General features: G+C 42.8%; 3 protein-coding genes and 1 pseudogene across 4 annotated transcripts in view; 3 read left to right on the forward strand and 1 right to left on the reverse strand.

The window, feature by feature from the left end:
- The window catches only part of LOC146007472 (uncharacterized), a 36,126-nt pseudogene extending 25,804 nt beyond the window's left edge, over positions 1-10,322 (forward strand). The window contains exons 7-8 of the transcript XR_014444334.1: positions 3,642-5,315; positions 7,481-10,322. The product of XR_014444334.1 is annotated as an uncharacterized LOC146007472 (transcript). The remainder of the gene's footprint in view (positions 1-3,641; positions 5,316-7,480) is intronic.
- The window catches only part of LOC146007459 (uncharacterized), a 606,258-nt gene that overhangs the window by 357,002 nt on the left and 235,944 nt on the right, over positions 1-13,312 (reverse strand). The gene's annotated exons all lie outside the window — the stretch shown is intronic.
- The window catches only part of LOC146009548 (uncharacterized), a 613,273-nt gene that overhangs the window by 25,155 nt on the left and 574,806 nt on the right, over positions 1-13,312 (forward strand).
- LOC146007471 (uncharacterized) lies at positions 10,416-12,802 on the forward strand. The gene has a single exon (XM_083145847.1). It carries the CDS (start codon positions 10,416-10,418, stop codon positions 11,280-11,282), a length of 867 nt encoding a protein of 288 aa, XP_083001973.1. The 3' UTR covers positions 11,283-12,802.

Raw genomic sequence — 13,312 nt, forward strand, 5'->3', positions numbered from 1 at the left:
TGCACATACCAATTTGGCCGCCTCATCAGGCGTTTCTAAGATTCGCCATCAGAGACGACCACTTCCAATTTCGAGCGCTACCGTTCGGGCTTTCATCGGCACCCCGGATCTTCACAAAGATCATGGCTGTTATGATGCAGCTCCTCAGATCCCAAGGGATCACGGTAGTGCCATATCTCGACGACCTTCTTCTGAAGGCGCCATCTACAGACATCCTTCTATCCAACATCAGTCGCACTCAGGAGATACTGATACAGCACGGCTGGATGCTCAACTATCAAAAATCTCAACTCCGACTCTCACAGAGGTTACTGTTCCTAGGAATGATACTGGATACGGTACAACGGAAGATCTTCTTGCCAGAGGACAAGATTACTTCTCTTCAACTCTTGGTTCGGTTAGTGCTACAACACAGACAAGTCACAGTGTTTCTGTGCATCCGCTTGTTGGGAAAAATGGTTGCAACATTCGAAGCAATACCGTACGGTCGGTTCCGTTCAAGACCATTCCAGCTCTGCCTACTCCATCAGTGGCTAGTAAGACCTCTAAAAGTGAGAGTACTTGAACATATAGGGAGCATACGGAATGCCCAGAAAGACCAAGCAAGATTCAAGACTCTAACTCCCATAGCGAAGCACTTCCTGAAATTTCATGCATGCAATCCGGAAAAACTAAAAGCATATGGCATGAAACAAATTTCACTGGGAATAAGAGGAGGGGATCTGGATAACGAACTCCTAAAAGCAGAAACTAAGACGGATTAAATGAGTACAACAGCTACATGCCATTCCTCTAAAAAAAACGTTTCTTCAAAATCAATCATAACCTAGAAGGGATAAAATCAGATACATACCAATCTCATTCTCTGTTTTCCTCATGAAGAGAAGGATATGAACCGACTGCGGATATACGTGGGGGCTGAACCCCACCTAACTCCCACTCTGGAAGAAAAAAGAAATAAAGAAATAAATACATTATTAGGACAACAATATACACATTACCAGAATAATAAGTAGAAATTTTAACACACAAAGAATTCGAAGATCATGGAATACCTGATAAATACCACCTATGAGGATAAATGGGACAGATATAAAAGCAAATATTCAAAAAGAATTATACCAAAAATCATATATTTACCCAAAATTCACTCTAAAAGAATAACCAACAGCACCAATTAATATCACATATGTCTGTATAAATACAGACCTTAAGACTTACACAAACACAAAAAGTTATCACTATTATGACATTATATATAATCACTACCTCAAAAAAATCTTTTAAAGAATAAAAACTATTATTATCATAATTCACACCATTTATCACTTCTTTAACATTATACACACGATTTATATCACATGCACTCTGTTATATGAATTTTCTCACAATGTCTCCATCACAAGTTTTGCACTACAGTTAGAGGGGTGTCAAAAATGTCCAAAATGTAAAAAATATAAAGAATATTAAAAAGATATACCATTTACATACAAAACAATTGATATGCACTTAATAACCTTTAAAAATATATATTATTATTTGAACAGAAAGAATATACACTCTTATAAACAACCAGGCACGATCATGCACTATGAAATAATTAATACATATACAACCCAAACCATATCCCAGGTGGTATGAACTGAATCTACTTGTGACTATCAACAGGACATATAAAAATATAAACTCTTAATAATAAATAAAAGTTATTAACAGAAAGAAAAATGATAAAAATTACTTATTAAAGGCAAAATTGAAAATATACATATTCCAGTCATATCCTGGAACCAGTATAACGGATATACAATAACAATACTATAAACCCCCCTGTCAACTATGAAGAACCCAAATCGGGTATATGAACTGCCGAATAAGGGAGAACACAAACACGGAAATTGATAACTTACAAAAGATGAATCAGCCTGTAATATTAAGAAAACGATCGCAACATATAACGTATCCAGAGTACAGGGTATACCCCTGACTCCAAGACTTCCGGGTCTCAGATGAGACTTGCGGCAATTGGATAGCCGCTACCACGTGGTGCGCGTCTGATGTCAGACGTCGCACGCGTACATCATAACGCCAGACGAAGGGCGGAAATAAGAAATTAAAACACAAGCCAGGACAAGACTGTGATAGGCGTTAGCAGCGCATGTGATGACTAGAGGCGATCCGATTGGAAGCCAGCGTATTCAGATACCTCTGCTGCCCATCCACAGCACAGACATTGCCCACCACTAATACCCTGTATAACTGCTGCCCATCCACAGCACAGACATTGCCCACCACTAATACCCTGTATAACTGCTGCCCATCCACAGTACAGACCCTGCTCTTACACAGCCCGCCACTAATACATTGTATAACTGCTGCCCATCCACAGCACAAACACTGACCACCACTAATAAGAGCGATGCATTTCAACCATACCTTCACCTGCGCACGGACCCATCAAAACGTATCAGTTGGGGGCAGGGCCGGATTAACCACTTATGTGGTATGCCCGGAAATCTTCCGGGGTGAGCTGCTGGTGCTGGCAATCCCAGAAAATTTTCTTTTTGATCCCATGGGGGCTGCCAGCACAGATCAGGAAAATGCCTTACACACTAAAGCCCACCCCAGTCTCGTATTGACCGGAGGGCAGGGTCAACTGTGTAATGTATTATGCTGAGTACCATCCCCCGGCCCCGCAGATCAGATGGGAATCAGCACTGCTGCTGGGGATCCCCTGGTGATACCCCTGCACCGTCCCTCCACCCCCCCCCCACACACACACACACACACACACACACCTGTAGCAATTTAAATGACACCCTCCAAGGGTTTTTTTTTTGTAAACCCACCACTGAAGGGGTTAAGGGTGCACGCAATGCCGAATGCCCCCCCCACGAATCGCCCACCTGCAGTACCTGTGTGCTGCTGCGTAATTGATGACAGCCGGGCAGACTGTATGTGCGCTGTCCGGCTGTACTGTAGTCTCCTGCAGGAGAATCTGTATCTTCATATCTCCCGCTGGACCGCCGGGCAGCCAATCAGGAGCGGCGGCATTGATAGCCGCTCCTGATTGGCTGCCGGCGGTCCAGCAGGAGATCTGTGAAAACAGATTCTCCTGCCAGATACTACAGCCGGGCAGCGCACATACAGTCTGCCCGGCTGTCCGCTACCGGCGGGCGGGTGGGCAGATGTTGGGGGGGAGATGCCAGCCACGTCCGCTGCTTTTGTAAGTGACATGACTGCCAAGAGCACGTCCGTGTGGCCCCGCCTCCTCTGACTGCACATAGAGTCTATGTGCAGTCAGGGGAGGTGATTCCACACGGACCTGTTCTATGCAGCGTGTGGGAGGAGGTGGGGTCACACAGGAGGAGAGGCAGCCGAGGCCAGTGAATATGAAGGGGGCTGGGCTGCGGGGAGGAGTGTGCACTCCACACGCTGCCGCGCTAGAAGCTTACAATATGAGCAGGAGGAGACCTCTAGCGCGGCAACAACTATTTGTGCAGGGCGGGCAAAAACGGGCAGGGCGGAAATCGGCGGCTTTAAAAGGGGCAGGGCGCAGCGCCCTGTGAAATAACACTGAGAAGCAGATTGTCATTGTAAGATAAATATTTTTATTTTCATACAATTTATTTCATTCTCGGCAGATGAAGACAGAAGGAAGAATATCGTGATGGGAGATCTAATTTTGTTTCCAGACATTAAAATAGAAGATAACATCATACAAGATTCTCCAGGAGAAAACACCATTATCTCAGATATACATCCAGTGCTTTATAGTGCAACTTCATCATCTGATCCTTCATCTCAAGGGGACTGTACTCCTAATAACTCTGCCATTGTTACACGTAGTACAGGTCATACAGCTGATGCAGTCTTTCCATGTTCTGAGTGTGGGAAATGTTTTACACGGAAATCATATCTCATTATACATCAGAGAATTCACACAGGTGAGAAACCATTTCCATGTTCTGAGTGTGGAAAATGTTTTGCAGATAAATCAGATCTTGTTAAACATCAGAGAATTCACACAAGTGAGGAACCATTTCCATGTTCTGAGTGTGGAAAATGTTTTACACGGAAATCAAAGCTTGTTTTACATCAGAGAATTCACACAGGTGAGAAACCATTTCCATGTTCTGAGTGTGGAAAGTATTTTACTCGGAAATCACATCTTGTTGTACATCAGAGAATTCACACGGGTGAGAAACCATTTCCATGTTCTGAGTGTGGAAAATGTTTTGCAGATAAATCAGTTCTTGTTAAACATCAGAGAATTCACACAGGTGAGAAGCCATTTCCATGTTCTGAGTGTGGGAAATGTTTTAAACGGAAATCACATTTTGTTTTACATCAGAGAATTCACACAGGTGAGAAACCATTTCCATGTTCTGAGTGTGGAAAATGTTTTACTCAGAAATCAGATCTTGATATTCATCAGAGAATTCACACAGGTGAGAAACCATTTCCATGTTCTGAGTGTGGAAAATGTTTTATTCAGAAATCAGAACTTGTTATTCATCAGAGAAGTCACACAGGAGAGGAACCATTTCCATGTTCTGAGTGTGTGAAAAGTTTTACTCAGAAATCACATCTTGTTAGACATCAGAAAATTCACACAGGTGAAAAACCATTTCCATGTTCTGAGTGTGGAAAATATTTTACACTTAAATCAGAACTTGTTATTCATCAGAGAAGTCACACAGGTGAGAAACCATTTCCATGTTCTGAGTGTGGAAAATGTTTTACTCATAAATCAAATCTTGTTAAACATCAGATAATTCACACAGGTAAGAAACCATTTCCATGTTCTGAGTGTGGAAAATGTTTTACTCTGAAATCAGAACTTGTTATTCATCAGAGAATTCACACAGGTGAGAAACCATTTCCATGTTCTGAGTGTGGAAAATGTTTTACTCAGAAATCAGAACTTGTTATTCATCAGAGAATTCACACAGGTGAGAAACCATTTCCATGTTCTGAGTGTGGAAAATGTTTTACTCAGAAATCACATCTTGTTAAACATCAGAAAATTCACACAGGTGAGAAACCATTTCCATGTTCTGAGTGTGGAAAATGTTTTACTCATAAATCAAATCTTGTTAAACATCAGATAATTCACACAGGTGAGAAACCATTTCCATGTTCTGAGTGTGTGAAATGTTTTAGACGGAAATCACATCTTGTTTTACATCAGAGAATTCACACAGGTGAGAAACCATTTCCATGTTCTTAGTGTGGAAAATGTTTTGCAGATGAATCAGGTCTTGTTATACATCAGAGAAGTCACACAGGTGAGGAACCATTCCCATGTTCTGCGTGTGGAAAATATTTTGCACGTAAATCAGGTAGTCTATGACCCAAAGGTCTATCAACTCTACAGTGTTCTGGCTTTCTGCAAAAAGATTTGGACTTGGGCCTTCATTGTTCCTCCTCGAAGGTCCAGGTCTCTTCCCTCTCTGTGTTATTTCAATGACAAGTGGCAGCTTCTTTCACAATTCATACTCTTTTTGCAGGGGGTGCTACACCTTTGACCTCTGGTGCATCCTTTGATTCATCCGTGGGATTTGTCACTAGTCCTTCATAAATTTCAGGGAACTCAATTTTAAGCCATTGGATTCCATGGATCACATGTTTTTCTTTTGGCCATATCCTCTGCTCGTAGAGAATCGAACTGAGGGGCCTCTCTCATCATTCACCCTTTTTGGTGTTCCATGAGGACAGAGCGGTATTACAAACTAGACAGGATATCTGCCTATGGTTGTGACGAACCAGGAACATTTTTGTACCAGTTTATTCTCGAGAACTTCTTCAGTCTCTGATTCTTTAGAGACATTGGTTGTGGTCAGGGCTCTGCGTATTTATGTGTGTTTGACCACTCCTTTAGCAAACCTGAGTCTTCGTACTTTATGATGTACACAAGTTACCTTGACAAACCCTTGTGCCAGCTGGTGTATGATAGCGCACCACACAACCCATTGTATGTACACAAGTTAGGCTGGCCTGCCTCAAAACAGGCCTTGGCTCACTAGTTGTGTCTCACCATTTGCCAGGCCAATCTGTTGGTGGAGAAACTCGTGCCAGTTTCAGTGAAGGCCTTCTCCACTTGGTCTGTTGGTGCTTCGTGGGCACCGCCCGCCAGTGTTTCCTGCAGAGCATCCACGTGGGCTTCTGTGCATATGTTCATCAAATTCCATCATTTTGACACCTTTGCCTCAGCAGATGCTGCTTTCAGGTAAGGGGTCTTCAGTACAGCTCCGGAGTGTTCCCACCCATAAAGGGACAGCTTTGTGACATCCCATAGTCCCAGAATCCCCCATGGGCTGAAAGTCAAAAAGAAGATTTACACCTCTGTCTGGGCAGAGTTCTGCTAGCTTTGGACACAGTCAGGGGAGTGTTATGCTTGTGCTCGGTGCGTGTTCCTCTGTGTGATCTTCTCTCCTATACCAGTTACTCAGCTTGATAAGTTTTACTGGTTCCTGAGGACAGGGGGGAATAGGGTAGGAGGAGCCTAACTCCAGAAGTTAACTCCATGATGCCTGGGTCCTCCAATCCAAACCATACCCATAATCCCAACATCCACCATGGCTTCAATTTTTCTGGTTTATCCTCCTTCAGCCTTTTCCTGAGATGATCTGGATCTACCAGACGTAGTTTGAATTCTGTGGATTTACTTGGATCTGCTCTGTCTCCTCCAGAGACTATTCTAGAGCAGGGTGACTGGCTCCTGACTGGGCGTCCACGCATTCCTCTGATCATACCTATGTACACAGACCATGAAGAGAAGGGAATGAGTCCTGGTCTTGTCTATAACATAGATTGGGGACACGGAGTAGGTCTAGAGACCAGTTAGATCCAGAATATAATGAATAGCTCTGACAGCAAAAAGTTATATGAAGAGTCTTCCCTGCATTTAATTAGTATTTACCATGGGTGCAGGTCAGTGTTTGGGTGGACATTAGGGTTGGACATCACTGATAACGAGGCTTCCAGTCCTATGAAGATGGCAGGGAAATGTTACTGGCCAATGGCTGCTGTTCTGTTGGTGATGTCACAGTGACTGGGTGGTTGCATTGTGCATTATTAAGGCGGGTCTGTTCTAGGTGATTTATTTTCTCTTTTTGCCAACAGTCAGATTTGCTGTAAGTACATTTAGAATTGTAATAAAGTGTTTAGAAATGACTGATACAATGACAATCTGCTCCTCAGTGTAAGATCAATGTTTTTATTTCTATACAATTTATTTCATTCTCGGCAGATGAAGACAGAAGGAAGAATATCGTGATGGGAGATCTAATTTTGTTTCCAGACATTAAAATAGAAGATAACATCATAGGAGATTCTCCAGGAGAAAACACCGTTATCTCAGATATACATCCAGTGCTTTATCGTGCAAATTCATCATCTGATCCTTCAACTCAAGGGGATTCTACTCCTAATAACTCTGCCATTGTTACACGTAGCACAGGTCATACAGCTAATGCAGGCTTTCCATGTTCTGTGTATGGGAAATGTTTTACATGGAAATCATATCTCATACATCAGAGAATTCACACAAGTGAGAAACCATTTCCATGTTCTGAATGTGGAAAATGTTTTGCAGATAAATCAGATCTTGTTAAACATCAGAGGGCTCACACAGGTGAGAGACCATTTCCATGCTCTGAGTGTGGAAAATGTTTTGCAGATAAATCAGGTCTTGTTAAACATCAGAGAAGTCACACAGGTGAGGAACCATTTCCATGTTCTGAGTGTGGGAAATGTTTTAAATGGAAATCACATCTTGTTTTACATCAGAGAATTCACACAGGTGAGAAACCATTTCCATGTTCTGAGTGTGGAAAATGTTTTACTCAGAAATCAGAACTTGTTAAACATCAGATAATTCACACAGGTGAGAAACCATTTCCATGTTCTGAGTGTGTGAAATGTTTTTCACGGAAATCACATCTTCTTTTACATCAGAAAATTCACACAGGTGAGAAACCATTTCCATGTTCTGAGTGTGGAAAATGTTTTACTCAGAAATCAAATCTTGTTAAACATCAGAGAATTCACACAGGTGAGAAACCATTTCCATGTTCTGAGTGTGGGAAAAGTTTTACTCAGAAATCACATCTTGTTAAACATCAGAAAATTCACACAGGTGAGAAACCATTTCCATGTTCTGAGTGTGGAAAATATTTTGCACTTAAATCAGAACTTGTTATTCATCAGAGAAGTCACACAGGTGAGAAACCATTTCCATGTTCTGAGTGTGGAAAATGTTTTACTCATAAATCAAATCTTGTTAAACATCAGAAAATTCACACAGGTGAGAAACCATTTCCATGTTCTGAGTGTGTGAAATGTTTTAGACGGAAATCACATCTTGTTTTACATCAGAGAATTCACACAGGTGAGAAACCATTTCCATGTTCTTAGTGTGGAAAATGTTTTGCAGATGAATCAGGTCTTGTTATACATCAGAGAAGTCAAACAGGTGAGAAACCATTTCCATGTTCTGCGTGTGGAAAATATTTTGCACGTAAATCAGGTAGTCTATGACCCAAAGGTCTATCAACTCTACAGTGTTCTGGCTTTCTGCAAAAAGATTTGGACTTGGGCCTTCATTGTTCCTCCTCGAAGGTCCAGGTCTCTTCCCTCTCTGTGTTATTTCAATGACAAGTGGCAGCTTCTTTCACAATTCATACTCTTTTTGCAGGGGGGGCTACACCTTTGACCTCTGGTGCATCCTTTGATTCATCCGTGGGATTTGTCACTAGTCCTTCATAAACTTCAGGGAGCTCCATTTTGAGCCATTGGATTTCATGGATCGCATGTTTTTCTTTTGGCCATGTCCTCTGCTCGTAGAGATTCGAACTAAGGGCCCTCTCTCATCATTCACCCTTTTTTGGTGTTCCATGAGGACAGAGCGGTATTACAAACTAGACAGGATATCTGCCTATGGTTGTGACGAACCAGGAACATTTTTGTACCAGTTTATTCTCGAGAACTTCTTCTTCAGTCTCTAATTCTTTAGAGACATTGGTTGTGGTCGGGGCCCTGCGTATTTATGTGTGTTTGACCACTCCTTTAGCAAACCTGAGTCTTCCTACTTTATGATGTACACAAGTTAGGCTGGCCTGCCTCAAAACAGGCCTTGGTTCACTAGTTGTGTCTTGCCATTTGCCAGGCCAATCTGTTGGTGGGAAAACTGGTGCCAGTTTCAGTGAAGGCCTTCTCCACTTGGTCTGTTGGTGCTTCATGGGCACCGCCCGCCAGTGTTTCCTGCAGAGCATCCACATGGGCTTCTGTGCATATGTTCATCAAATGCCATCATTTTGACACCTTTGCCTCAGCAGATTCTGCTTTCAGGTAAGGGGTCTTCAGTACAGCTCAGGAGCGTTCCCACCCATAAAGGGACAGCTTTGTGACATCCCATAGTCCCAGAATCCCCCATGGGCTGAAAGTCAAAAAGAAGATTTACACCTCTGTCTGGGCAGAGTTCTGCTAGCTTTGGACACAGTCAGGGGAGTGTTATGCTTGTGCTCGGTGCGTGTTCCTCTGTGTGGTCTTCTCTCCTGTACCAGTTACTCAGCATGTTAAGTTTTACTAGTTCCTGAGGACAGGGGGGAATAGGGTAGGAGGAGCCTAACTCCAGAAGTTAACTCCATGATGCCTGGGTTCTTCAATCCAAACCATTCCCAACATCCACCATGGCTTCAGAAATAAGATTTTGCAGGTAAAAATTCTATTTTTCTGGTTTATCCTCCTTCAGCCTCTTCCTGAGATGATCTGGATCTACCAGACGTAGTTTGAGTTCTGTGGATTTACTTGGATCTGCTCTGTCTCCTCCAGAGACTATTCTAGAGCAGGGTGACTGGCTCCTGACTGGGCGTCCACGCATTCCTCTGATCATACCTATGTACACAGACCATGAAGAGAAGGGAATGAGTCCTGGTCTTGTCTATAACATAGATTGGGGACACGGAGTAGGTCTAGAGACCAGTTAGATCCAGAATATAATGAATAGCTCTGACAGCAAAAAGTTATATGAAGAGTCTTCCCTGCATTTAATTAGTATTTACCATGGGTGCAAGGTCAGTGTTTGGGTGGACATTAGGGTTGGACATCACTGATAACGAGGCTTCCAGTCCTATGAAGATGGCAGGGAAATGTTACTGGCCAATGGCTGCTGTTCTGTTGGTGATGTCACAGTGACTGGGTGGTTGCATTGTACATTAAGGCGGGTCTGTTCTAGGTGATTTATTTTCTCTTTTTGCCAACAGTCAGATTTGCTGTAAGTACATTTAGAATTGTAATAAAGTGTTTAGAAATGACTGATACACTGACAATCTGCTCCTCAGTGTAAGATCAATGTTTTTATTTCCATACAATTTATTTCATTCTCGGCAGATGAAGACAGTAGGAAGAATATCATGATGGGAGATCTAATTTTGTTTCCAGACATTAAAATAGAAGATAACATCATACGAGATTCTCCAGGAGAAAACCCCATTATCTCAGATATACATCCCGTGCTTTATAGTGCAAATGCATCATCTGATCCTTCATCTCAAGGGGACTCTGCTCCTAATAACTCTGCCATTGTTACACGTAGTACAGGTCATACAGCTAATGCAGGCTTTCCATGTTCTGAGTGTGGGAAATGTTTTACACAGAAATCATATCTCATTATACATCAGAGAAGTCACACAGGTGCAAAACTATTTCCATGTTCTGAGTGTGGAAAATGTTGTGCATTTAAATCAGAACTTGTTATTCATCAGAGAAGTCACACACGTGAGAAACCTTTTCCATGTTGTGCGTGTGGAAAATATTTTGCACGGAAATCACATCTTGTTTTACATAAGAGAACTCACACAGGTGCAAAACCATTTACATGTTCTGAGTGTGGAAAATGTTTTACACAGATGTCAGGTCTTGTTACACATCAGAGAACTCACACAGGTGAGAAACCATTTCCATGCTCTGAGCGTGGAAAATGTTTTGCACGTAAATCAAAACTTGTTATACATCAGAGAGGTCAGACAGGTGAGAAACCATTTCCATGTTCTGAGTGTGGGAAAGGTTTTGCAGATAAATCAGGTCTTAAACATCAGAGAGGTCACACAGGTGAGAAACCATTTACATGTTCTGAGTGTGGGAAATGTTATACAACTAAATCAGAACTTGTTATTCATCAGAGAAGTCACACAGGTGAGAAACCATTTCCATGCTCTCAGTGTGGAAAATGTTTTGCACGGAAATCAGTGCTTGTTAAACATCAGAATTCACACAGGTGAGAAACCATTTCCATGTTATGAGTGTGGGAAATGTTTTACACACAAGTCAAGTCTTCTTAGCCATGAGGCACAATGCCAAAACAGTAGAAGAGGCACTGGCATTTCTTAGAGTGGCTTTTCTAAACTCTTGAAAAAACTGCAAGGAGGAGCTGCAGTGAAACGCGTCAGAGTGCACTGACCAACTTGCTACATCTGTGTCTGCGCTTGGACCAGTATCTGGACACTGATACTTTTGGAACCATAGAGACTGCAGAAACTGCTCCTGATTCAGGTTACTGGCACATATCTGTCCACTGTGACTAGTGAGGAACCACCAAATGAACATTTATCTATAAGGACACCTGGGACTCTCCTCCAGCAGTGATGGGCCTGGGAATGACCACCTGCAATGTCTTGTGCGTCTCTTGTTAGGGAGTTAGTGATCTGCAGCCATTACCTAGACTGAGTCCATTTATGTCACAGGAACAAGCACAGTAGCATTTTTTTTTAAATCCGTTTTTTTAAGGTCCGTACATAATATAGAAGCAATGATATTACCAATAATACATCTTGACAGAATAAAAAGGGGAATTGCTGTAAGTTTAGAGAATTGTGCTCGGAATACAAAGAAAGTAAGGGTACTTATGTATTATCTGGGCTCCCATGTTAAATGCACCTCATTTTTTCATACCCCTACTATCCAACTACGCATGGAGTTGATTTTATATAGTGTGGCGAGCCACCGTGCCCAAAGCGTGGCGAGCGGACGCGGTCTCATAAGAAAAACGGGAGCCCAGATATTACATAAGTACCAAAGTAAGTGATACTATGGGGAACGTGACGCCGGCACTGTATAACATGTCATTTGTATGCACACAAACATTGTACAATAACATAATCTTTCCCTTGTGAGATCATCACGTCGCATCTGGAAACAATAAATATAACTATGGAACCTAAACAGATCGGGCATCAATGGATAAACTAAAAGTCAAACCCAACCCCGACGGATCAGCCCAAAAAATCGGGTGAATATTGCCCCAAATCGGATATGTCTGACATACGCTCTGGCATGCAGTCCTGTGCGCATCGGAGTTGGAGGTCGGGCGGCTGACCATAAGATGGGTCAGAATAGGACCCACCAGCGGGACATTACGGGTGTTTTTGTAGAACCCACAAAGTGTGTCGCATCTGATCAGGTCCATAGGTGTGTGTGTGCCAGCAGTGCCACCACTGGCACACACCTGTAGTCTGCAGAGCGGGGAAGCGCCGGGCAGGAGAGGCAATCTCCTCACTCTGCATACTCCAGGGAACAGGCTGCAGTGGTAGCTGCAGGCAGCCAGGAGATTTCAAAGCTCCCATTCAAATGAATGGGAGGCCGCTGATTGGCTGAGGGCTCTCCCAACCAATCAGCGGCTTTCCATTCATTTGAACATTCAACTTCCCCAGCAGCTATCCTGAGGGCACTTTTTACATGTGATAAATTGCATGTGATTTATCGCATGTAAACAATGGCACATCAAGTGCAAAATCATTATGGCCCTTATTCTGATCGGTGCGTACTTTCCCGAATTCTTTCGGTGCGGTCCGCACGCCACGCTGTGCGGTGGCGTACGGCTAACGTCCGTAGAAACGCCCACGTGTTCTCCGCATTCGGACAGACTCACTATTTAAGAACAGGGATTGTGTACGGACGACATACAAACCGTGCGTGTGCGGTGTAAACGTACAGATTCTGCACGGTCTTCCCGCACAAGCACGGTCTTACCGCGTCAGAACGTACGGAAAGCTGTCCGTACGCCCCGATGCGGAGTATTTACGCTCAATCCCACACTTTTTTACTGAGTACACACAGCGATCACATGACCCACTTAGGCAATTAGGCAACCTCCTGAAAAAGGGATTGTTATCAATTTCAAACAATTAAATGCTCATCTATACTGACCCACATTCCTACTACATTCATGACACACATTAACCCTTACAGCATGTGACCCTAACATACATCTATATACACTATGTACATTTTGCTTATTTAAAAGATTTTAAAC

The sequence above is a fragment of the Crinia signifera genome, chromosome 6 (genome assembly GCF_055691185.1).
Source record: "Crinia signifera chromosome 6, ASM5569118v1, whole genome shotgun sequence".
NCBI lineage: Eukaryota > Metazoa > Chordata > Amphibia > Anura > Myobatrachidae > Crinia > Crinia signifera.